This window comes from Phaenicophaeus curvirostris, chromosome 4 (genome assembly GCF_032191515.1).
Source record: "Phaenicophaeus curvirostris isolate KB17595 chromosome 4, BPBGC_Pcur_1.0, whole genome shotgun sequence".
Classification (NCBI taxonomy): Eukaryota; Metazoa; Chordata; class Aves; order Cuculiformes; family Cuculidae; genus Phaenicophaeus; species Phaenicophaeus curvirostris.
The window spans coordinates 5,567,558-5,594,779 of NC_091395.1; the positions used below are offsets into that span (position 1 = coordinate 5,567,558).

At 40.4% G+C, this 27,222-nt stretch overlaps 2 protein-coding genes across 10 annotated transcripts in view; one reads left to right on the plus strand and one right to left on the minus strand.

Moving 5' to 3' along the window:
* Positions 1 to 27,222, plus strand: part of RPL7L1 (ribosomal protein L7 like 1) — a 304,157-nt gene that overhangs the window by 216,203 nt on the left and 60,732 nt on the right. The gene's annotated exons all lie outside the window — the stretch shown is intronic.
* The window catches only part of PRDM5 (PR/SET domain 5), a 112,885-nt gene that overhangs the window by 6,096 nt on the left and 79,567 nt on the right, over positions 1 to 27,222 (minus strand). For 4 of the 9 annotated variants that reach the window (XM_069855191.1, XM_069855188.1, XM_069855186.1 and 1 more), the window contains one exon: positions 26,709 to 27,017. In XM_069855191.1, the coding sequence (XP_069711292.1) occupies positions 26,853 to 27,017 (165 nt within the window). In that variant the 3' untranslated portion in view covers positions 26,709 to 26,852. Of the gene's footprint in view, positions 1 to 1,277; positions 1,460 to 4,922; positions 5,201 to 23,993; positions 24,154 to 26,708; positions 27,018 to 27,222 lie in introns of those variants that run through there. The other 5 variants (XR_011337296.1, XR_011337299.1, XR_011337298.1 and 2 more) reach the window with 3 other exon arrangements.

The following is a 27,222-nucleotide window of genomic DNA, read 5'->3' on the forward strand; positions in this document are numbered from 1 at the left end:
ATGGGATTAGAATACCATACTAGAATACCAATGGGGAAGATCAAATTCCATTTTGGCACCCAGAACCAAATTCTGCAGCATTAGCACATTTTTTTGGCTCTCTTTTGGCTTATTTAGCCAGTAGCACTGACTCTGCAATTCCATTTTTTATTATTGCAAAGTAGCAATTATCTCTCCCTCTTTTACTCATTTGTCACAGCAACTTCCAATCAAGTGCAGAAACTTTTTACAAGATAAATGTGACTGCGCAAATCTGAAATTCAGCATCACTTATTTCCTTTCAGGGTGGCAGACAAAGACAGAAAAATGTTCCTGAAAGAGTAACTTGATTAATAAAAACATCTGTAGGCACAAAGCTGAAACAAGTAAAACTCCTCCCTTATCCTTTTAGTAGGAAATCAACCAATATAGACCGATAAATATCCCACTTTCCTACCATAATAACATGAATGATACAGCTGAGATTTATATTGTTAGAGAGAGAGAGAAGCTAGAAAAAAACCCCAAAACCAGATAAGCTAGAAACGTAATACTGTGTTAAAGAGAAACTACCATGGACAAACACTGATGGTTCTAGAATAGCTGTAGGAGCAATACTTGAATACAGGGACTGTCCAAGCCAATTTGAACCAAAATAGATAGCTCCTGAAATAGATAAAGCAGAAAAGCATATGAGGGATTTCCAGCTAACAGCTTTCCTAACTACAATTCAAAAGGTAGCAAAGCCTTACGGCTGGCAGACTCCACTGCCAGATTGCCATAAATGGGGTGTTAAAAGCAATGCTCACAGAATAAGTTACTGCCTGAGGCCTGATCACCTGAATATTCTTCAACTGTCCTAATCACAGGTTGCTAGAAAAGCATTTGATAGTACTGAACGGCCCTTATAACATCTTGTAGCTGTTGAAAAGAATTCTGCTTGGGGCTAACAACATCCAAAAAGCTTAAAGAAACTATCCAAAGGGCACTGATGTATCAGATGGATATAAATGCTGTCCCATGAATGCTTCAAGGACATCTTGTTTTGATAGGAATGGTTGGACTCGATGATCCGGTGGGTCTCTTCCAACCTGGTTATTCTATGATCTACTTCCTCTCCTTCTAACTTCTTGGGGACAGGCACTACTTGCGCATATTGTGTCCGTGTTACATTTGATGCCGCACGTAAAATACTGCTCGTGTGATCTGCAGGCAATCAGAAGAGCTACAATGTCATAGCGAGGATGATGTGACTGGCAGGGAACACAAAATACTTTCAGATCTTTTCCATACTCTACCTGTTCTAGTTGACTTAAGTGGACTTCTCCCACCAACAGCCTTTATTTATGTGTTGTATACATGACATCAATATTTTTCCACCATGCATGATGCTGTGTAAGCATCCTGTGGAATAAATCATAGTCACAGATGGGGGAGTTATAACATGAATATGACAAGAGAATACTGAAATCAAGAATACCTGTAGGTAAGTAACAAAACATAGAGTAACTGTGATTTTCTTCTCTGGGAGAATCATCCATGTTCTCAGCATATATTCTACCCTTGTTTTCTCTTTCCCCTCTATTCTTGCCTAGCAACAAAATCTGTCAAACACCCACTGGTACCTCCACTCCTCAGTACAGAGGAATACAGGTTTTCTTAGCAGCTACTGACACGCTGTCTGTACCTCAAATATTTCATTTCCAATTCCCTACTTGCCCTCTGTAAAATCACAAATTATATGATTTTTTAAAAGACTGATTATTATTGTCCAATATCAACTCCCATCACAGCCAGGACAGTCTCCTTGATGTCTTTAATAGGAACAGAGTCTGGCCACCAGAGCACTTTCGAAAAATCCCCTCCTCAGCGACAGGAGGGAAGCACGAGCCACCATAACCACATTAAGAAATCCCAGAAACACATAAACTGTCTGTTACTCAGATCTTTTCAAAATGAATACCCCCACCCAGCAAAAATGACAGGCAGACTGACCGACCTCTGCCCCCCTGTGGAGATGATCACAGGAGCGAGGGTTACAGTTCTAAATAAACCCTTATGCACTCTCCACAAAGACCGCACAAGGCAAGGCAGAGCACAAAAAGGAGGAGCCAGAACAGCAATTTGTTCCATATTCTTCCAGGAATATATTCTCTTTCATTTTAAAGCATTCAAGTTGTCTCTACTGTCTCGTTACTTTGAGATCACCAAGAAAACACAACACTATAATGCCATTTCCAGATAAATTTGTATTTCAACAATTTAGGGTTATGATAGGTAGACATATTTCTACTTTGTGTTTTTCTGGCAAAAAGTAGGACTCACAAACAGTGGAAGCCATCCTCCAAACAGCAGACTATTCCATTATAAATGTAAGGCTTCCACGTAAAACAGAGCATGGGAGTAACCAGCACAAGCTGCTGCTTCTGGTGAAACTGGTTGGAAAATGTTTCCTGCCCCTCCAGCAAGATGTGTGCCATGAGTTGAACAATAAAGCTTTTGTTGGGAATTCTGCCCAGAGGAAAGGCACATACCACACAAAAGAATAAATAAAAACTCAATTTTCTGTCAAAAAAACTCAGCAGGAAACTTTCTCTCAACGCTTGTACAGAGAGCAATGCTTCACTGCAGGTGAGACTCAGTTGTGTCAACATTGGTGTCCATTGGCATTTCAGCTGCCTCAGGGCACGTGAAAAAAAAAAAAAAACGTCTCCATGAGGCTGACAAGTGAGAGGGGACCTACTGCCCTTCTGGGCACATGCAGGCCCAAGTGAGTTGCCCCAGGGCATCTTCCAGAGCACAACAGGGTTTAATGCTTCAGCAACTGAATCCCACTGAAAGCATAGGCCTGGCCAGTGTCAGAGTCTGCATGTTCAGATTGATTAAAATAAATACAAATATTTGTTTGTCAGCTGAGTTTGCATTGGTTTGTATGAAAACAATTTGAAAACAAGAGAGCAAAAAAACATTAGTGAAGCACAGGCGGACAAAAAAAACGGTATACGAAAATAAGGGAGAAAATAAACAGAGGACGAACATAGATAGAAGTGTAGATTCTTGAGATATCCAGACAGGGATCCTGAGACAGGAAATCCTACCTGCAAGGCTCATTTTTGCAGGCATCTGCTCCTGCAATTGTCACTCACATTTGCATTTACTTTCTATTATATCTCACCTTGCAGAGTGGAACAGCATCTGAGTTCTGCAGAGTGGAACAGCATCTGAGTTCTGCACAGTGGTACCAGGTGGTGATAATCCCACGGACTTCCTTGAAAATATGATGGGAAATGAAGTTTTCACTGGCTGGTCCACGTTACTAATGTAAGAATGTTAGCAAGAGTACACAGGACAGCTGGGAGGGGAGGATCTGCTTCTGATTAGAGGGGAAGAATACTGGAATATAAAGGCTCCCAGACCAGAAATCATCCTATGCCAATGTTGGCATCTACCACTGAATGATAAAGTTATTGACTCCGTAGCCACCAAATTCCAGCTGATGGGACAGCTGCTCTCCAAACATATTCTGCACTTAGCTAAGTAACCCCTAGCACTGTGAATATAAGGAATTTCTTTCTTGGTTCATCTTGAGCATGGATGCCATGAAGATATCAAGGACTTATTTCCTGAGAAACACTTTCTGAGTTACTTTAGAGTGATTTTCTAAGAGATCACCACAGCTGATAGTCAAAAATCAATCAAATTACAAACTATATGGTACAAAGGTCCCCAGTTCAACTGCCAGTTACATCTGAGAAGACAGATGGGTATTGCATGTAGATGTAAGTTCCCATCAGCACCCAACTTTAAGCAAAGACAAAATATTACAGTCTTCATTTACCATTTCTGTGTGCATCAGGACTAGATACTGGGGTACAGTGCAAGGCAGTAAATATCCTGGTCCACCCCTTACTGGGCTGCCTGTCAGAGCTGCTGCATTAGAAGCTCCACTAAACTCAGACATGTAGATAGTGCCACAAATACAAAAGTGAAGCACAAGTAAAAAATCTCCTGGTGTGAGCCATGGAGTTTACACTCATTTTGCAGTGGTATAAAATGGTTACAACCAAAATAGGCAAGCAGCGAATCAGCCATTCCATACTTCATATGGACCTATCTTACTGCCAATGTAATCTCATTTTACTTCTAGGAGCAGACAATGTTGTGGTTTCCTTGAAGGAGGGATAAAAAGGAATTCACAAAGGAAACACCCAAGCTTATGATGTACTGAGCTCCTTTCAGACCTGGAAACCACATAGTAGAGGCATCACAGCCCTTTCCCAAATTAAGACGACCTGAAAAGTAGGTTTGCTATCTCAGGCCAAGAGCTAGGTTCCGCTGCTTCAAGCACCAATGTTACTTAATCTACACGGCGTTGAGTTGCACCTTATAGCCTCTTCAAACCAGAGCTAACTTAGAGGTCTTTGCATTCCTTTTCCAGTTACTTTCATCCTAATTATGACTGCAGGTCCATAGAGAAGCCTAAGTAGCAAATGTAAAAGATTGAATGTCATGAAACACCAGGCTCAACGGGGATGCATTCTTCTTAGTTCAAGAAAAAACTATGATAAATTCACAGTACACATTTTCGGTGGTGTTAGCCAACATCGAACCAATTTGTGCATTTGAATACAACCTCACCAAGCACCACAATTCTTGCATGCAAACTCTTAGCCTATTCAGGAGAGAAAGAGACTAATGTTGAATGGTATTTAATACTTTGGATTTCATTAAATGCCCTACGACCAACCAGATCCACAAACCTAATAAATTTGATCACAGAGGTAAACAAACACACAAGAAAGCTAAACACTCCCAATTATTTTCAAGTGTGCCATTACTGCTTAATCTCCTCAAGTCTGAACCCATTAAGAGGTTCAAGTTCAGATTGTTGGAATACAATGTATTCACGTTTGATGCTACAGCCAGGAAAAGAGAAACATTACCAGCTCCATGTCCTCATCTCAAGAGCTTTCCAGCCAGACCTTTGATGTGGATACAGAATACATGCCACTCGATTTCATGTCAGTGTTTCAGTTTACTTTGCTTCTTGCTTTACATACAACAAATGTGCAGCTATTAGAGGTTTTCTGCACATTACATCACTTTTACAAGTGACCTCATGAACTCGCAGCACTAATTCAAAAGGATTACGACATTTGCTCGACATCTCTTTGAACTTACTTCGACTGAAGGATGGGCTGTTGAACAGAAGTTCATCCTCCTGCAAAAATAACAGAAAATAGCCTTTGGTATCTTTTTAAAACATGTGTATCAGCAGGCATTCTCCCGTTACAACAGGGAATTACTTTTGATAACACACACAACTTTGATCAAACCCTCATATTCTGTTGAAATACATCCACCCCCATTGTCTTATGCAGTTCCAGTGGCTAAGCTACTTCAACTTCAATTACTGCAGCTTGGCTCTGATAGATCACAGAATAAAGCAGCCACAGTAAATTATTCAGAGTTCTAGATAGGAGCTATTGCCAGAGCATTCCCACTGGACTCAAGAATATAAGACATTCGGCAGTTTCCAGTTCTCAAACAACATTTTGCAATGAAAATACTTTTTTTTTTTTTTTAAGAAAAGAGGTATGTTTTTGCACTTTGGAGAAAACTCCACCTTTAATTAAGAGAATAAACAATCCAAGCAGCTATTTTTCATTTTAGATTTCTAATATGTTATTTCCCAGTTTGGCAAACATTTAGGGTTCCGTTTTCTTGCTCAGATTTGTACATGGGGAAAGAGGATGAGAATGAACTGAGGAGCAGACAAAAAGTAAATAAAACAGAGAGCTGTGCAAAAACCATCAAGGGCCTCTAGACTTTACTAAAATACAGAGAACAAATTAGACCATGGAATGGACACATTTCATCTCAACAAATCTCCAGCTAGAATGTTTTCCCTGAAATAATCAGTCCTTGATAGAATATTTTCCCTGAAACAATCAGTCCTTGACAGCAGCATGCATCTTTCATGTTTGCTGAGTTTTGTTTATATATAGAAAGATGGGGGGGAGTGTTGTTAAAATTAGCTAAGTGTCACATCAGTCCAAGAACTTGACACAAAACAATACAATACACTGTTATCCTATAAATCTAATCTGGCTTGGAAGCTGGCCAGTGCTATGCCATTTGAGATATAGTTTGCATATTGTCACATATTCTAAATACATAGTTAATAATATATTATCAAAAGCAGATTCTTTTCACATGGGGAAAGTAAAATAAAGGAAAAATAACCATAGAAACATAGCCAAATTTTAAGTTAACCCAAATCCAAAGAATCATTCCCAGGCAATCATAAATTATGTGGTGTCCTCACTCAATTGAAAAGCCACTGCTGCATCTGTGGCTGGGGAACAGGGATGAGTGAGATGCAGGAGTTCTGTTGATCAAATAAACCACAATTCTTAATGCTTACTTAATATAATGCGGTTTATTTGAGCAGATAATATAGACTGAGAACGTTAGTTTAGTCCCATGGTATAGAGCAATTCTGTCCATTCTCAAGCGTTCGCTCATCATCTGCCCTTTGCTGGCAGAAAGTACGCAAAGCCAAGCAATGTCTGAGAAGAGACAGATCCCATTGTGCCTCGCACTTACCCACAGATGGCCACCCAAACCAAAGAATGTCTCTATGGAAGCCGATACTTACCAGATGGCTGTTAATTTTAATAATAACAAAAGAAATGGTGAGTGTGTGCCTCGCAATTCTGTTCAGCTCAGTACATAAGAAACTTACAGCTTACAACTCCACGCTCTTTACTAAAATAAGCCAGCACAGCACCCTCCTCTCCTCGCCCACTAATAAAAGACAAGATGTAATTCATGATGTGGCTGACCTGTGCATTAATAATTCACACCGGGGCCAGTATCAATCTGCTGGTCCATGCTGAGGCATCTTTTGTGGTTAGCAAAGGCACCTTTTGTGGTTAGCAACGTCTGCATCTCTTCAGTTGGGTCACAGAAACAGATCTTCAGCTAATAAGAAGTCAACACAAGTCTCCTGAACTATGTGCGCATGTCAAGTTTACATGACACTCATAACAAGAGCTGACAGATGCATTTTGCAGCTCAGTTTCCTAATTTTTCAGTCTTGAAATTCAATTTTTATCCTTTTTTGCCTTTCTTTCAAAAACTTTCTAACTAGATGAACTTCCACGGACTGTAATTCATCCTAAAGAAATCTCTGCTATGGGAAGTTTAAAAATGTCAGGGAAGAACTTTTAAAGCTGTTAACAAATATTCGAGACTTGAATGCCAAAACCTAGATCCAGATCACTGTTTACGCACTTGGAAACAGTGATGTGAACTTCAGATGCAAGTGTAACACTTGAAAATGGCAGACTTAAAAGAAGGCATCTCAGAGTTTCTTGATTGATTGCCTTCTCCTGAAATCTTGCTGAGCTTCCCAAGCTTGCCTTTCTACAGTGAGTTGAAACTAAGGAATATTATGTGAGGGAAATTAGTTTGTCTTGAATATTCTTGCATTGAAACACATCGAACTATAACTAGATAAAAAATATCAAGCAATTCCTGCAAATTATTATGTTTCCACGAGTTTATTTCAACATGTCCTCACCTATCACAACATGACTCACTGCTTTAATCTTTCAAGACACTAAACGGGTAAGCAAATTTCAGAGTAACATGCCTGACTGCATAAGGAAGATGAATTCTGAATCACTTACACATCTTGTCCACAACGCACTCAAACCCTTCTCCAATAGGAAAGGGAAACAGTGGCACGTGACTTATCTGAAAATCAATGCTATTTGAATTTCAAGCATTAGATGAACATCCTGAAAAATGCAACCACAAGTACCAGAGCTGAACAGGCGAAAACGGAATATTCAGCCTCATAGATATTCCTTCAGAAGATATAGAAGTTAAATTACTCAGAAAAAGCTATTCACTGTAGACTTTTCATCCAGATCTAGTTAAAATGTAAACAGTACTTGGAAATTTAGTTTGTTTTTCCGCTTCCTGTGTTATGCAAGGTACTCAAGTTACGCAAGGCTGTTTTTTCAGCTGGATCACAACATGGTAGCATTTGCAGACCAGTGCTGATGTTTCATTAATGATCTCCATAACAAGAAGATCATTGTTTTCTTTTATGTAAATGCTGGCTAAGTTACAATCACATTAAAATTGACTACATTCTTTTTGGTGGCCCAATATCGGAGAGAAGGTCGTGCTTCCTACCAGTAAGGACACTCTAACAATGTATAGGCTATTTGGGTGAGTGTCTGTGATTAAAAAAGCCACACAGTTAATGAAGTCTGCCAGCAAAAGAGGAAATCTCAGTTGTTTGTGTCAAAACAAGAAGAGAACTTGGTTTGCTAGGTGACATTCAAACTATTTCATATGAAAAAAAGTTTTGTACAGCTGAAACTCCTCCCAGCCAAGGCGTCGGATCTAATAGCTGACTGAGAATGGAGTTCCAAATTCTAGCTTTGCCACAGACTTCAGAGCATGGCCAGGATGATTCATTATTTCATTCCTGATTTATCAGCCACAAACTAGAAACACTACTTTTCTTCCTTTTTCTTGACTGCTGATCTAAACTGTAAGCGCACTAGTTAGGAATAACTAATTCATAGAATCAAAGAATAGTAAGGGTTGGAAGGGACCGTAAAGATCATCTAGTTCCAACCCCTGTGCCATGTACAAACCAGTACAAAGTAAAATCGCAACTCAGGCTGTAACTGAGAACAAGCAGAACACCACAGCGCAGACATCAAATAACTCTTAAGAGTAACATTTCCAACTGCCAGTCAGTGAGGTTTCAGTTCACAAATCACTCCGCAAACGATATCTGCCAAATCAACACCTTTTACCATAGTAATGAACAGTTATCATGTTAAGGAATAAAATCACACTCTACATAGAGTCACACTCCGTTTCAGGTACAAACTGGCAGGAAAATGCTGACCATCTGCATAATAGCCAAACTCTATTACAAGTTGAAAACAAGGCTTTCTAAACAAATGTTCTCTTATAGTGTTAGTACTGACATTACTGAACAGAAAAACATGCACAAAAATCCACGTAATGCCCTCCCCATATGGTGTTGGACGCAGACTTAGAAAAGCAGCATTTATGCAGACTGGAGACGCTCTTGGAAAAAAACACCAAAAAATACCTGCAATAAACAAATAAGACCTTTTACTTTTTTTTTTTTCTTCTCCCCCCAAAAAGCTAAAAATAAACTATGACATTATTAACAACTGCTTTCAATAAATATGCCACGTTTAATCTTGTAATCACCTTTGCCAGTTTCCTGAGGCAACAAGTCATATTAAGAAAAAGTTGCTGCTAGCTGGAGCCGACACAGGGACTGCCACAAGCAATGGGGTCCTCATCACTGTGTAAGGCAGGAGGCAGAGAAGCCCTCTTAGAGGGACACAACACCTAATCATCTGACACAACACTTCCCTCTAACTTGTGGGTCTCATTTGGCTGCTTCTGGAAAAACTTAAGTGTTTGATAACTAAAGATGCAGGGACCTGTAGGGATGGCAGAAAAATGTGCCAGGGAGGGTTAGGTTCGGCATTAAGAAAAGATTCTTCCCTCAGAGGGTGTTTGAGCACTGGAACAGCTCCCAGGGAAGCAGGCACAGTGTCAAGCCTGACAATAATCCAGAAGCATTTGGACAACAGCCTCAGATACACAGTGTGAGTATTGGGGGTGTCCTGTGCAGGGACGGGAGTTGGACTTGATGGTACTTGCGGGTCCCTTCCTATTCAGGGCATTCCGTGATGCTAATTGAAACTATTCTGTGATGCAGTTAGGAACCAAGTACGTCAATATCCATATTCCAAATCACTGTTTGGGCAGTAATCACAAGCAGCCAGTCTCAAGTGTTCTTCTGAATGAACATTAACAATGCCGACTGCCTCTATTCATGCAGTTCTGAAAATGTTAGAAAAACATTTTGGTTTAAAAAGAACAGTACTTTACAGTTCAGTAAAACAACTATAGCATGCAGGAAATAGTGACAGCTACTAAAAGCACGTTATTAATAGCACATTACAGCTAAAAGCACGTTATAAGATGTGTCAAAGATACCAGAATATTGTTCTCTTGCGACCTTGAACTCTGCATAATTACTTATAACAAACTGATATGCAAAGGAAGTGTTAACTTTTCTCTACAGAGAAACATTTCTGCTTTTAGCACTTACAGTCACATTTTCCTAGGTCACATTTTATCCTAGTAATCCACAGCAGTGAAAGTTTGAGCAGGGATCAAGATCTGGCAGGTGCCTCTGGAGGAAGGCTGCAATAACACTGTGAAAAATATTGGTTCAAGTTGTGAAATCAGCAGGGAATACACCACTCATTTTGTGCTTTTGTTCTTCTGCTTGGAAGGAAAATAGATGAGTGCATCTTTCCAGATTTCTTGGAGAAAGATCTAAACACAGAGAAAGATGGCCAGGAAAGGAAGGGTTGAGAAGTTGAAGTTGACATGTGTAACGGCAACAAAAACCTGAAGGGAAAAGGCAAAGAGGGGAAAAAAAAGAAAAAAGCTTGAGAGGGAAACAGATTTTGTATCATAGCCAATCTACTCTGAGAATTCTACTAAAATAAGAAAAAAGTTTCAGTAGAATTCAGAACACAACAGTAAAATCTTCCAGGGAAACACTCTGGGCACTTACCAGGATTTGCACAATGGCTAAAATTCCAGTTCCATCTATTTTGCATGTAAAGGCACCTCAACTTAGACGAAATGATGAGTTCCTTCTGCATCTCATTTACCCTGCTCCTGGTCTCTGAGATATTCTCTTACAAATTTACACACAAAGCCACAGAAATCTGCCTAAGGTTCCACAAATGCGACTCTTCTGTAGTTTCTGCTCATAGCCTACACTGACCTCAGAGTTCTTCACCATATACACACAGAGATGCACTTTTACTAAGAGTAAGCACACCAAATCCACAAAGTCACATAAATACTGGGAACTGCTGCTGTTCTCCCTCCAGGCACAACCATACAAACGCTTGAGGTCTCCCTGGTACCAAACCGTGAAAGCTGTTTCAATAAAACCAGCAATTTTGGGCAGTAACAATAGAAGATGGTGCAAACAACCTGAGCTGCAAGAAGAAAAGTGTTTCTGTTATTGGAGTTCGCAGGAGTAAAGATGTACAACATCAAACGTGGGTTCAAAAGGATCTTATCATTAGGTGGCAGCTGGAATTAAACTTCATTCACGTGGGATGGAACAACACTGACCTTTCACTTAAGACAGTTTTATAAAGCCAGTAAAGCTGCTTTAGTGAGTCAAACAGATGAAAAATGACATATGCTTTTGTGTGAGGCAAAACCACACACAAGGCCACCCCAAAACCTGAGCTACGTAGGTGGAGAGGTTTCACTGAGTTTCTTTTTGGCAGAACAGCATATCTGCACATCGGAAATTAAATGCACACTTTCCTCTGATACGTTGTGGGGCTCCGGAGAACTACACTGAGGTAGGTGCAGCCCTTCTGACAACACATCCCTCTTCCCAGGTCATTTCACATCCAGGTGACCACATCTACATCTCTCAGCTCTGTGCAGCATTTCCAGTTCTCTTCAGCTCTTCATGCCAGTCTTTTGTGGCCACAGAGGAACTGCAATGCTTACCCAGGAAGATCCAAATTGCCAGTGCCACTGCAAGGGACTTGAGTGTAGGGTAACACCCAATTCCCCAGAATCTTTCCTCTTTTCCCCTCCTAATGGGTCCAGCCCTGTTCAATGTCTTTATCAATGACCTGGATGAAGGCATCAAGTGCACCCTTAGCATGTTTGCAGACGACACTAAGCTGGGTGGAAGTGTCGATCTGCTGGAGGGTCGGGAGGCTCTGCAAAGGGATCTGAACAGGCTGGACCGCTGGGCAGAGTCCAATGGCATGAGGTTTAACAAGGCCAAATGCCGGGTCCTGCACTTGGGGCACAACAACCCTGTGCAGTGCTACAGACTAGGAGAAGTCTGGCTGGAAAGCTGCCTGGAGGAGAGGGACCTGGGGGTGTTGGTTGACAGCCGACTGAATATGAGCCAGCAGTGGCCCAGGTGGCCAAGGAGGCCAATGGCATCTTGGATTGGATCAGAAACGGCGTGACCAGCAGGGCCAGGGAGGTTATTCTCCCCCTGTACTCGGCACTGGTGAGACCGCTCCTCGAATCCTGTGTTCAGTTCTGGGCCCCTCACCACAAGAAGGATGTTGAGGCTCTGGAGCGAGTCCAGAGAAGAGCAACAAAGCTGGTGAAGGGGCTGGAGAACAGGCCTTATGAGGAGCGGCTGAGAGAGCTGGCGGTGTTTACCCTGGAGAAGAGGAGGCTGAGGGGAGACCTCATTGCTCTCTACAACTACCTGAAAGGACGTTGTAGAGAGGAGGGTGCTGGCCTCTTCTCCCAAGTGACAGGGGACAGGACGAGAGGGAATGGCCTCAAGCTCCACCAGGGGAGATTTAGGCTGGACATTAGGAAAAAATTCTTCACAGAAAGGGTCATTGGGCGCTGGAACAGGCTGCCCAGGGAGGTGGTTGAGTCACCTTCCCTGGAGGTGTTTAAGGCACGGGTGGACGAGGTGCTGAGGGGCATGGGTTAGTGCTTGATAGGAATGGTTGGACTCGATGATCCGGTGGGTCTCTTCCAACCTGTTTATTCTATGATTCTATGATATGTAAACCTCCATTCTGTTCTGCTGCTGCATCGCTACAGAGGTTGGGCAAACCAGATGCAACCAGTTTGGTTCACACAGGTCATAACTTTCAGCAGCTCTTGTTCCAGTCAATAGAAGATGCAAGTGTTAGGATTATCAGCGAATAGGACAATTAACTGTCTTGTGCTTCAGTTCCCAGATCCACAAAATGGAAGCAATTATTCCTTCTTTCTAAAGCGCCAACAGAATCTTATATGAAAACTGCTGAAAACTTCCCCTTTCCCACAGACCACAGCGGTCTGTCATTCTGCTAGCTCTTTTATCCAGTGTTCCCGCCTGACTAGCCACCCTTCTGTTTAACAAACCGACCCAAGCAATGGACTGGAAGTCCTCAACACTCTCTTCTTCGTACACACCCATCATACCACGCGGCTATTTATGCCACTCCTGTTTGGTCATCTTCTCCTTTTCCCAGAGCTGAGGACACTTGTTCTGCTGCAGCAGAAAAGAGATTAAAAAAAGCAAGAAAAGGAAACTACCAGAGAGCTTATTCGGGAGTAATAGCAATTTCAAAACTATCTCCCACTGATAATTACAAGGAAATGGCAGCAGATCTCAATCATGATTGGGTAGGAGGTGGCCTTGCCAGCAAACATGATAGTCCTAGCAGGCCCCATTCAGCAGCTTTTTTGCTGTAAAAATATTATTGCACTGAAATGAAATATTCTGGCCTCACTCCAGTAATAACTGAGGCTATTGTTGCTCTGGAAGGAAATTTTGCTCAATGCGATGGAAGCAGCCACTGCCTACTGGAGAGAAAATTCAGCAGAAGTGTCTCTTTGTTCTAGTTCTGGACTGAGCCTTGATTTCTCTCCCTGCTGTCAAAAAAAAGGAATGCTCTGCAGTGGGGACCTTAGCAGCAGACAGTGGTTTGCATATATGTTGCCTTGGTCTGGCAGACTGCCTGTTAAAACTAATGCTTTCTTACAGCCATAAGACCTTCTGGTTTTACTGAGTCACACAAGTTCACCTAAAACAAAGCACAGAATGCAAGTTGGATCTAGTAAGAGTGCAGGAATCTGCTGGTCAACTTCGAAATCTTGATACTACCGTCTGAGAGTGTAAGGTGAATAATGAAAACATGTTGATAATGAGACTGTCAAGCAGAAAACCTAACAGAACACACGTAGATATTCAAATGCACTTCAGATGCATGTGCCTCAGCCCTTGAGTGGCCAATGCACTGAAAAGAAAACATCAATGGTTTGCAGAAATGGCACACAGGCAAGACTTAGCCAGATAATGCTCTAACAGAGAGGCTCTTACTTCCTGGCTTGTCATTGACACTGTTACCTTATAAAGCAATACTGAGCAGCAATTAAGTCAGGCTGTTATTCACCGCTAACTTCACAAAAGAAAAGAAATGAATGAGCTTTCCCAGGTTGCAGTAGTTCCAGATTGTCTCTCAAAGGGCTGCATCAATTACTGTCACTTATTTGTCAGCAGTATGCCATGATTAATTGGCAAGATCCACATTTTTGCGTGCCTTACGTCATATGCAGCTCTGCTCCCCCATCTGTTTTTATTGGTGTTATAGACCAAAACGTTCCACACCATGTACCTTGTCAAGGCTATATTAATGTCTCACAATGGACCCAAGCTAAAACAACTTAAAACCCAACAGATTACCTAAATGTGCTGAAAATAAAGATGTAAAGAGAAGTGACTGAAAGATTTAGTAGAATTGAAAGCTGAGATGCAAAAAAGAGCAACAGCCTTTAAGCTTTTTCCAGCAAAACGAGAATGTTGTGTTGGCAGAATAAGGGAATTTGTTGTCAGTTGTAAAGTATGTGGAAAAGTTTTTATCATTAATTCAAAATATGTAGCACTTTGCAAAAACCCCCAAGACCTTTACAAAGTAAATTGTTACTCAGCAAGAAGAAGTATGTCAAAAACAGCCTTAGGTTTCAGTTCCTCACACCCTTACTGTCCTACCTAGGATAGTGTTTGAATGTCTCTTTCTTATGTTCTAAAAAACATTTGAGTTCTGTGGACCCTCACAAAAGTCCACCATGCATTTAATTGTTTCTTTAGACTTAGGGAACACAGACACAAATGTATGTACTAAATAGTTAGTAAAAAAACCCAAACATACACTAGTGTACAGCAGGATGGCATACGCTAACACACAAACTTATGGTTAAATACCTACGTGCTCATCTTCATGGGTATAGATGAATGTCCTTTAAAAATACAGTTATTAAACAAACTTCACTTCCATTCTAGCCTTGATAGCCATCAGGATTTTTATACATCTTGTGACACCAGTCATCATTCTAAGCCACGAAGGAGATCGTGCCATTTTGAGAATCCACCTTTTGTTCTTTCAAAACATGCTTTTCTCTCTCCCAGCTGGAGAAAAGCTAAAATATCTGAAATCTTCATGTTCAGTCTCCAGACCCTACCTGGATTCCTGTGTCCAGTTCTGGAATCCCCAACATAAGAAGGATACAGAACTGTTGGAGCGGGTCCAGAGGAAGATGATCGGAGGGCTGGAGCACCTCTGCTATGAGACAGGCTGAGAGAGCTGGGCTTGTACAGCCTGGAGAAGAGAAGGCTCTGGGGACACCTTATAGAAGCCTTTCAGCATCTGAAGGGGCTACAGGAAAGCTGGGGAGGGGCTTTTTACAAGGGCGTGGAGTGATACAATGAGGGAGAATGGCTTTAAATTGGAAGGGAGATTATTTAGATTAGACATTAGGAAGAAATTCTTTATGATGAGGGTGGTGTGGCACTGGCCCAAGTTGCCCAGGGAAGCTGTGACTGCCCCATCTGTGGAGGTGTTCAAGGACAGATTGGATGAGGCTTTGAGCAACCTGACCTGGTGGGAGGTGACCCTGGCTCATGGCAGGGGGGTTGGAATTGGATCATCTTTAAGGTCCCTTCTAACCCATACCACTCAGTGATTCTGTGATTGAACAGTATGTAATGATGCAAATGTAAGCACAGAGGAATAAACTTAAGACAATGGGTCGTTCAGTCCAAAACACAGAGCGTCATGATTTTGTGGTGACTAGACACCATGCCTGCACAGAGGTTATCACAATATCAACACCGTCCATAAGACAGGCTCCCACAGTTACTCATCCCATACTGCTGTGCAGAACAGGTCAAAGCCAGGCTCCAAGACATCTGTTCATCTGATTTACTGGTCTGAGAAGGCGTGTCCCTACTTCCGTGGCACAGAGGTTGTCTGTGTCCCCTGGGTGCCATCAGTGCCCTGGATAGTGCGAGCCTTGGCCAACCACGTGCAATGTGCCTCTCCACACACACAAAATGCAGGCACAGCCACCCCTGTGGTCACCCACTCACACCTCACAATGGCTTAAGGACATCTCTGCTAAAGATTCTTGCCTAAATTTTCATGGCTTCTACCAGAACTATGTTGAATTTTTCCAGTAGGACAGTTCATGTGCATCCAGAAGTGAACAGGATTCTGATAAAACAGTTCAGTTGATGTAAGCTTTGGCCAGAGAGAGTTTTCTAGCAGCCCTGGCTGCTGTGCTAGTGTGGCTGCTGACAGCAGCTGTTGTGGAAAACTGAACAGGAAAAAAGCAAGATTAGACTGGGCTGTCATCTTTACCTCCATTTTGTTACAAAGCCCTTCAGACTGCTCCTCCAGAGTGCCACAACACAACACCTCCTCCTTCTAGGAAACCAGCAACATGTTTCAAAATTTCTCTCCAAAAATTCACTTTTCACACTGAGTTTTTAATTCCCAACTTCGACCCTCTCCTATTTATTCCTCCTTTCTTGCCCTCTGACTGTTATTATTTTACAAGATGTAAGCCAAAAGGCTACCTAAATTATTTGCAACGGTTGTATTGCCACAACAGTACTGCCTGATGGGCCATTTTACAGTAGCTGAGTTTTTCTGCTCCCAGCTGCACACTCTGAAAATAATACACATCTTTCTCTTAGTTCTGTAGCCAAAACCAAAACTGCACTGGCTTAAAAAAACAGAAACACAACAAAAATGACAGAGAGTTTGAATGACTCAGAAAACCACAGAATGTATATGTATTTTTTTAAGATCTGGTACTGGATTTCCATTTTTATGCATTATTTACTATATTCCAGCCTGCAGGTATACTTACTGCTGGCTGTATTCAGCACAGGGAGTGATCCCTGGCCTCCATCTTTGAAGCAATTTACTATTTCTGCACACACAGCAATATTTTAGATAGAAATTACAGGTAGTATTGGCAAAGGGTTATGCTTTAGGAGGCTCTGATCTGTTCACCTTATGACCTTAGAAAAAGTTCCCAAAGCTTTGAATAAATCAGTGGTATTTCATATGTCTTGCCATTATCTTTCATCTCTTGGTTTCAAATTTGAAAAGCAATTGTGTGACAGTAGGGGGGTGAGAAATGAGAACACCAGGTAAAAGACCTGGCTGCTATGCCAGTTTATGAGTTAAAAACAGAACAAAAGAACTTCCCAAACCAGACCGTAGGTAGAACAATGCTTTTAGTCTAGCAGCACACTCAGAAGAAATGCAGCAGATCCTAGAACACAGAATCACTGAAGGTTTGGGTTGGAAGGGACCTTAAAGCCCATACAGTCCCAAGCCCCCTGCCAAGGGCAGGGACATCTCCCACTGGATTAGGTTGCTCAAAGCCCACCCGGCCTGGCCCTGAACACCTCCAGGGATGGGGCACCCATAACTTCTCTGGGTAACCAGTGTCAGTGCCTCACCACCCTCATCATGAAGAATTTCTTCCTAATGTCTAATCTAAACCTCCCCCTTTCTAATTTAAAGCCATTCCTCATCATTATATCACTCCATGTCCTTGTAACAAGCCCCTCCCCAGCTTTCTTGTACACCCTCATCAGGTACTAGAAAGCTACTATAGGGTCTACCATGCACTGCTGTTCTTTATCTAGGTGATGCAAATTAGTCCCAAGATCATTACAAAGACCTGGTGTCTTAAAGCCTGGGTGATATAAATCTATAGTATTTAATACATTTAAAATCCACAAGAGGGCAGAAATATAGGTAAACTGATGAATGTAAAGCAGACATACACATAAATATTGGATAAGAAGAAGCTCAAGACCCTGGTGTTCCAAAATACATATTGGTTTGGGTTGTTCGAGGTCTTATTTAATAGGAGAATTTTTCCATTCACTAGGAGAAATTAGATTCAAAACTGCATTTAGATTCCCGACTGCATTTACATAAACATGTAACCTTGCCATATGGTGAAAATACGAATCCTATTAACCAGGTTCAGACAATTCTTCATTTGTTCTGAAGCTGGCCTGTTTTGGTTCCACAGATAATCAAAATGACCACAATTTAGCCACTCACATTTGTTCACTGATTTCAGCTGGAAAGTCATTAAGCACTGCCAATGATATAATGACTTTTAAAAACACACAGAGGAAGCTTGTATCCTCAGCTTGGCAGTGATATGATCAGTTTGTACAACAGCTAGCCCAAGTCAAACAGAGCTGCAACTGGAGAGTTTGATTTCTCACATACACATGCTGTTTGCTGACAGGACAAAATTAGACTTAGAAACCTAAAACCAATCTTCAAATGACATTCAAGTATTTGACGCTACAGCCATAAACAGATCTGCCCCTAGACTTTCTTTCATCCACCACAACCTACAGTCTCAAAGCAGATGCCAGTATCCATCTTGTAAAACACATGGGAAGTACATGAAAACAAATGGAAGTTGGTTCATGTAATCAATATAAATGCCTGATCTAAATCTCCCCTCTTTCAGCTTAAAACCGTTATCACTCATCCTGCCCCTGCACTCCCTGATCAAGAGCTCCTCCCCAGCTTTCCTGGAGCCCCCTCGCAGTACTGGAAGGCTGCTATAAGGTCTCCTCAGAGCCTTCTCTTCTCCAGGCTCAACAACCCCAACTCCCTCAGCCTATTCCTATAGGAGAGGTGCTCCAGCCCTCTGATCTTTGTGGCCTCTCCTCTGGACTCACTCCAACATGTCCTTCCTGTGCTGAGAACTCCAGAACTGAATGCAAGACTCCAGGATGGGTCTTCCAACAATGGATTAGAAGAGGAGAATCACCTCCTCTGCCCTGATGGTCACACTTCAGGATACAGTTGGCCTTCTGAGCTACAAGCACACGTTGCTTCTCCCCGTTGTAAACAGTGAACTCCATAACCATAGGCTTGAATATGTATTGACTATAGTAATTTGTTTTCCTTACATGAGTATAACTCAACTTCCGAAAGTAAAATTAAGGAAGTGTGAGATAAGAACAAGAAAATATTTTCAGTTTTCTCAAGCACGTATTGAGAAAATCTACAGGAGCTCTGGATTCACCTAAGTTAACTCTAAAATGGAAGGCTTCAGCAGTAATCTATTTTGCTTGGTTTCTAGAAAATGTTGTTCTAGATGTCTAGATCTTTTCAAAATATGCCGTGAGGGATATTGAGCAGAAAATGAGATGGTAAAATCAGCCACTTTATCCAGGCAGGATTTGCTTTTAGAAAAAGCAAAGCCAAACCCCACAGCCATTTTGAGTGCATAGCAACTATGTAACTCCAAACTTTTTAGAATAAGCGCCTTCAGAAGTTGTTTTTATCTTTCTGAAAATATCTTTTGAAGCAAAAGATTTAAGTATTTATCCTCCATTGAGAGAGAGAGGAACTATGGGTAAAATGAACAGCATCCTTGTGGACGTGACAGTAGCTCATACCCTGACCAGACCTTGCCAGACTCTAATTTAGGGAACAGCACAGTTAACCAGAGAAAGCTGGCAGCTACAGAACTGGTTACTGACTGGGCTTTTATATTCACAAAGGAAGTAACCAGCAATTACGAAGGAGGTCTGCTAGGAAACACATACATATTAAGCTTTCTTAGGTTTAATAAATGTATTCACCTTACTAATAACTTGATACAATCACCAGCACTATGCTCAGGAGTAACCACTTACAATCATGAATAAGGGCTCTACAATCTGACAATGAATTTTCTATTTCTAGAAAAAAAAGTCACCTTGTAGCATTTAACTGGAAACTGGTTGCTTTACTGGCTAAGAGCTCTGATTTTTGCTTACTGATGGCATTTTAATATCGATGAATAGGACATGGTTGAACAGGAACCATCATCTACTGTTAAATCTGGTATAAAGAAATCAAATCGTGAGCCAATCCTAAAAAATAAAGATATACTAATATATATAATAACGTCCTTATTTAATGTGACTCAGAAAATAGAACCCTGTTCACTGTACATCGTGAGCAATCATATGGCCTGAAATTTAAGTAGGATGATGCTTTGCATAGTTGTTGATTTAAAAAGTAAAAATTCAACAACTTCAGCTGAAAGAGAAGGTCATGGAATATACAGCAGAAAGGCACCGTTCTGGTACAAAACTTAAGTACTAATATATACTGGGCATGGGGGAAAAGCATTTTTTAATTTTCCTTCTGATGGGTCGTTAATTCCCTAAGTTTAGAAAGAAACCATTAAACTTGCATACCAACCACAGCAGCTTTTCCATCGGACTGAGAACAGGTAACTCTTAACCAACAGGCAGCCTCTTTGTCATCTCCCCAGTGATCAGCTGAATGATATTCAATTTTGTGGCAGCATGGAAGGCCTGCTTTCTGCAGACTCATTTTTAATATCCAGGAAAAAAAACCCAAACCCTAAATTAATTTCACTAATTTTCAGTATCCAGAAAACAAAAACAAAGCCTAAATGATTAATTTCACAGCTTTTTCCCACTCTGAACCTCATTTTAATGCTGAGGTCATATTCAGACCTTACTTAACCTACTATAATTGCTACACTGATGTAAATTATCAGAGCAAGGAGCAGAAATCACTGCTAACAGCCATCCCTGCTGTACGGCGAAGGAGTGGGCAGAAGAATTTAAAGAAGCTTTGTTTTGCAGGTCAGTACAGCTGGCCTCATCTGTAGCTCTAATAGAGCACTTGTTGATCTTATGGTCCTTTTCTATATTGAAGAGCTAAGCCTAGCCTTCTTATCCCACACAAATATTTTGGACCTGGGTGAGGAGACAGTTTAGAAAGGGATAACCTCACCTGCTTGGCTTACTGACAGCTACCCTCAAGGCAGAAGAAACTTTCCATTGCACTCATTTGAGAAAGACTCTTAGGCCAGGTGACTCAAAAACGACTGCAGGATTTCCTCTCAGACACACAGAATGAATTTAGAAAACAAAAGTATAGGAAGAGATTTAACAGAAGGTGTTCTAATGTGACTCAAGGCTGCTCAAATCACAAGAAAGGATATGAAAGCTCAGGCCTTGGCACTCTTTGCCTGGAATAACTGAATAATTCAAAAACCTTTTCCTTCTGTAAAAGCAAAACAGCAGAAGATGTCATCTATGTTAGCCATCAGTGTCATCTGACAAGATTTGGTTATCATGAACTACACTTTAGAGGGAAAGGCAGCAAGGAGCCCTTGAAGGAGTTAGAAACAGCAAGCTCCAATAAACACAAAACCCCCCAAGCATCTTGCCTTTTTGCAAAGATTAGTGTAGTTTTCATTTAATAATTCATCCTTCTCTTGCATTTTCTAGATTGAATTAGATTAAATAGATATTTCCAACCTTAGTTTTGTTATTCAAATTTTTAATAATTTAGTTCTAAGTGATAAAAGAAGAAAGCAAAGCAAAAGAGAGATCTGCAATCACAAACTTTTTTTCTTCCAGGGCTTTTACTATTTCATCTCAGCACATTCAATCCCCAGCCTACCTACTATGAAACGGAACAAATTACATACAGATGTAGAAGATAATATAGAGAAGAATCCTTCCGAGTTTATCACTGTATAAATGACCTGCATTTAAAAAAGTCAGCACATACCACACAAATGGACTTCCATGTTTTAAAACATTTAGAAAAAAGATGACATTTTGTGAAATAACTTTGAGGCTTCTTGACTTGCAAAGTGGATTTATGATCTACTTTCAATTTGGCAGATAAGGAATACTTTAAAGAGTGACTCAAAAAATAACCACAAAATTAGTACTAAAGAGTCAACCTGGATAATGCTGAGTGAAGGTCTCTAATCCAGCAGCAACATCACCTGTGGTAGCATTTCCTCCCAGTTTTGTTTGAACAGCTGTTAAACTGAAAATTAACTTGGATTTAAAGAGCTTACATTCTTTTCATTGTAGAAGGATAACAAAAAAAACCCAAAACCCACAACCCCAGAACAACTTCTATTAATTGCTCAAATATAAAAAAAACCCAACCTTCTCTTTAATTACTGTTCAGCCAACAACATGATTGATTCCCCACACAAAAAAAGGGGAAGAAAAAATTGTGAATTCTATTCCACTTGGGTCACAAAGACTGAAAGCAACAAGAACCCTCTCAGGACTCAGTTGACTCCAGGTGCAACCAACCGCTCATGGCACAGTCAGTGCAGAATGACTATGTTAACCAAAATTCCAATAGAAGAGGTGAAAGTTCCACTTTAAAGTGAACGCATTTCTCAACAACACACTTCAGGCACACAGTCAAATCAAAGTGGCTTTGATTTTGTTTAAGCTACAAAGTCCTTGCCACGTCTTGCAAGGCAGGTGTTACAGCATACATTTCTATTGATAAGACAAATACTAAGTAGCTTCAGGTTTGCTCCTTCATCTTACTATCTCGATTTTTCTGAGGTGACCAGGCCCAGGACTCATGCAGTGACGGAGAACTAAGAATGGTTTCTTGCCTACCTCAGCTGGAGTCCACAGAGATAAATAGACTATCAAGTCTCTCCTCCATTTGTCACATGGGCACTTGTTTCCCCTTGATTTCTTTTGTCACTGGAGGGTGATGACAGCTTTTATGTCATGCACGGCCCCCGCTCACACTCCTGTTGTAACATGAGAGGTGGCTGAGGTTAGAAAACTCAAAGAGGGACGCTACTTGAACAAAACAAATAGATCTCGGTCAAAATGTCACATCATAGCAGTGAATGCTTTGCAAACGTTGGAGTTTGCCGGTATATTGTCTGCCCTTGTTCACAGGATATTAGGGATTCAGTACCAGCTTATGGGGATGGGAGAGAAAATAGACTAAAAAAATAGACAGTAACTATTAAATAAGACTGGCAGTCCCAGGTTGAAATGTTCAAGAAATAATTTTCCAGGTCAAGGAAACTTTATCACTGACAACTTTTCAGCTATCACTGTGCATCCTTAAATGACTCCATCCTCTTGATGTGCCACTATGTACAAGAAACAAAAATAAACCCTCAGAATGCAGATGTGTTCAAGAATACAACTTCACAGCTGTAACTGCTATCGTATTCAGAGCTACCATGAGCATGACAAAACAAATAGGCAGATTTCAAACCTCACTGAGAAGGGAAGCCTTATGCTTCTGTGCAATAAGTATTTATGTCACTGAACTTAAAACATTTTATTATAACACTGATCAACAGCACACTGAGCTTCTTGACCTCTCAAAGTGATGCTTTAGAGGGATTATTACGTTGCTATGCCTTTTAAATTGAAAAATTAAAATAAAGTATAGTCAGAGAAGACTAAAGGTGCTGGTACGTATTGATACAAAGGCAGAGCATTAAAGGTTGCAACTTAAAACAGGGGTTAAAAACATACTCTTATAACAGCATCACAAATTAACTCATAGAACATACATTTTGCTTTGACTACGTTAAACTTGTACGTTCAAATATAACATAAAATGCTTGGCACACATGTTAACTTATGGTATTTCCTCCTCTGTCTTATTTCTAATCTGAGCCTGCTAGTGTAAACTAAAGGATGCATTAAATCCTTCACAACCATGTAAGACAAAACAGAATTATAAATAGTCTGTGCAATTGCTAATGTTAGCATCTTAGAAATTTGTATGAGCTTTTGGCTGTACAATTGATCAGAATGGAAAGCAAAAAGAACAAGTGAGTTTGCTGCTGTTCCTAACACCGGAGATTGAGTTTTCTCTCCAAGAAATCTTTGTTTTCCAACTGTAATGGAAATAACAAAATGAAGGAATTGAATGTTAGAAACACACAAAAGTTAACAATTACCTTGAAATCAACAGGTTTCAATTTCCCACTTTTTCAAATTAGCTGAAGGGAATGCTCTCTCTCTTTCTTTTCCAAAGGTAATGCCAAGTGAGAGACTGTCAGTGGAAATTTGTACCCAAAGGAGAAGGATTTATTAGTTTTGATTTTTTCTTTGTCTTTGTTTTTATGTCTGGTTTTTGTTTTGTTTTAAGAAAGCTATGACCAAATAGAAACAATTAAGGAGAGGAAGTATTCTTTACTCAACTTCATCATGCCTATCTCTACTATATTTGTCTTACACACATACAATATATTTTATTTATAGGAACAAATTATTTGTATGGAACGGCAAAGAGCACAAGTTTCACATACCTCTCAGGAAACAAAAGGGGCCTGAGGAAGACTTAGTATGCTTTTACTCATAGGCGGTTGTCACAAACAAGTGAAATATTCATACATACACTGCTCTTTCAAAATCTGCAGGAATCCAAAATTATTTAGAAATAATTAAATATCTGTATTTCAGCAGGCAAACTAAATGCAATAAAATAGGCAAGTGTTACTAGATAATTATAAGTCATGAAACAGCAACCATACAGTTTGCCTTCAAAACTGGAACAAGTTGCCCAGTGAAGTCGTGGCTGCCCCATCCCTGGAAATGTTCAAGGCCAGGCTGGATGGGGCTCTAAGCACCCCAACCCAGTGGGAGGTGTCCCTGCCCATGACAGGGGGGTTGGGAGTGGATGATCTTCAAGGTTCCTTCCAATCCAAACCATTCTAGCATTCTGAAATAAACTTCTAAAAATAAAGGAAAATATGTCGCATATTTAATTGGAATTAAAAAGAGCACAGAGCTTAGTACGTAACACCACAGAGGTTATAACAGAACATAAAATCACATCACACATACATGTACTGATATGCCTTACTGCCACTCACTAGTCTAAGTCCTAAGTCACTGAACCAATACATTACAGAACATTATATGAAATTGAGTGTTCTCCAGGATCTTCTTCATATGAGCTTACATCAGTGTAGCTGCTGTGGTCTATTTTATACAATTACATTGCGGTCCACACTATTGCTTTGCTGCTTTACTATGCTTTATTCTTTTTCCAGTCCAGATCAGCCTAGAGGACACTGGATTACAAGCTCATATCTGCAGACACAGCTGAAGACTCTCCCTTTGCCTGCAGAAGCCTTGCAGGGGGTTCCTTCAAGCCTAACAAGTCATACGTAACTTGAGCCAAGGAGCTTTTAAATAAATGGGAAGACATCACTTGGAAGCTTTCTATGATGATGAAAATAGTGACATTTCCGGCTTGCCCCTGATAAACCGGCAGAATTGCTAGTCCTAAGTGACTCAGTTTCGTTAAGAAAGGGAACCTGTAAATTTGAGCGCACAATTTCCCTGTAAATGGGAAGGACACTTGTAAACTTGTTAGTTTGTTGCCATGGAGCATTACAGGCTTCCAAAAGAAAAGAAAGGAGGTTGAAGACAGTCTCATAACAAAACAAGAGGCTTCCTAGAAAGAACTAAGACCTTTCTTCAGCTTCTCAGAAAAACAAGAAGTGTCTTCTGCTTATTTTCTGGAGAAAAGAAATCGCTTTGGAAGAGATCACTACTGGGATCCAGTGCTAGATCTTGAAACTGAACGTAGAAAGTACAGATGTCCATGCAATAGAATGTAATCCAAAATATTAGTAAAGAAGAAAGAAAATGTTAATCACTTAGTAGATCAATATCTTCTATTTCTAGCTACTTTCACCACTAGCAATACTAATCGCTATTTCTTTTTTTGCTCTTCAAAGTAGAAAATCTACCACGTAATAAAGAGATTTAAGGAGAGTCTAGCATGAGATAAAGAATTATGTTGTTCATTTCAGCATAGCTGTCCCTCCTGCAGTTCAGAAAGAAGCAGAACTCTTTTCCATGAAAACTAGAAGCAAGATATCCCAATGCAAGTTCATTTTACAAAACACTGACAGGTCCAAAATGATATGAATATTAACAGGTCACTAATGACAAAGCCTTAATATTAACTGCTGATGACTCAGAAATTTCACATGCAATCACCCTCAGAAGTTACAGCTTTGCTGTCACTGTAGATAAATTTCTTGGTTCTCTCCCTATGGTACAAGAAGGGCTGTGGGAATTCTGTTCAAGAGTTTTTCTGTAGTAAAAAATCTGATTAGGTGAAGAATTTGATTGTTAGTTCATTGTAAAACAGTATTTTTCCCAGTGCACATTAACAGAATTAAGAAAACAAAAGACAGTTAAATGGGCTGAAGAAATCCAGGGCATCTGATTCAGCAGGAAGAAACATTCTGGGAATCAGCTGTTCCCCAGGAAACTGAAAACATGTTAACTATGTGACTGTACTTGCTCAAGCCACTCTGTTAGGATGTCTTTCACTTGCCTTGCCAGTCACAATCATGGGAATGAACATAATACTTTAATTAAATTGCTTAAAGTTTGCCCTTCAGTCTTGTTTCATGTAACCAGAGAAACAGTCTTCTCAATGCTTATATAGTAAACAAATATTTAACGTGACAGATTTTCTGTTTCCATACCCAATTCAAGAACCAATTCAAAGTTGGTGAGTTCCATCTAGAAATGAGAAAGCTGGAAATAAAACGAGACAAAATCATGTTACAATAAAAAACAGAATTAAGATCTGAGCAAAATGCACTTGGATGCAATCAGCACTCAATTAGAATGACAAATTCTGCATGGTTTCATATTAAAGAATTTTAATGAAGTCTTGAAGCTTAGATATAAAAATATAGTTGCAGACAGCCAAGGGTTCAGTTCCAGATGTGCACGACTTCCAGGTAATGCTACCAATATCCAAGTTTCTAAGGCTGTATTTGAGAATGCGGAACTTCTTAAAGTTTGTTTTTGCTTTTCTTTCTTTAAATACAGATAAAATCTCCCAAAGTTCCTTTCTCTTCAACTTCTCATTTTCAAGCTATGCTTTATTTCAAGTGAATGTTTGTCTTTGGCTTTTAACCTATTAATATCTTTTAAAAAAAAGTGAGGAAAATAATACATGAACACATTACAGTCGTTTCTCTTGCCTATGTTTGCTAGCCAGGTGAGCAGTCTGGAGTTTGTACACATAAAAATGGAGCACTTTGGAACATGAGATCCATTCTTCTCACATACACTGTAATTAGCTGTCAGTCTCACCATGGACATTTTCCATGTGCACTTTGAGGTAGTCATTTCTTGTAAACTTCTTGTGGCAAAGCTGGCATTCAGCCATCGGTCGATTGGGGTTGTGAGTCAGCTTGTGTCGGATCAGCATTTTCTTCAGGCTGAAGGACAGATCACAAACCTAAGGCAGTGAAGCCAAGACAAAGACAAAAGAAGTCTTAGAACTTCAAGCATTAATGCTCCTTATGCTACATCGCTGAGGTCACAGCCACATACCTGCAATACTTCACCAATGAGCTGGTCTTTGCAAGAAGAACTCCTTCAGAGAGCACCTTAAAGATTATTACTCTGTGTGGTATCTTTGTGTGGTACATTAACAGTGGTAC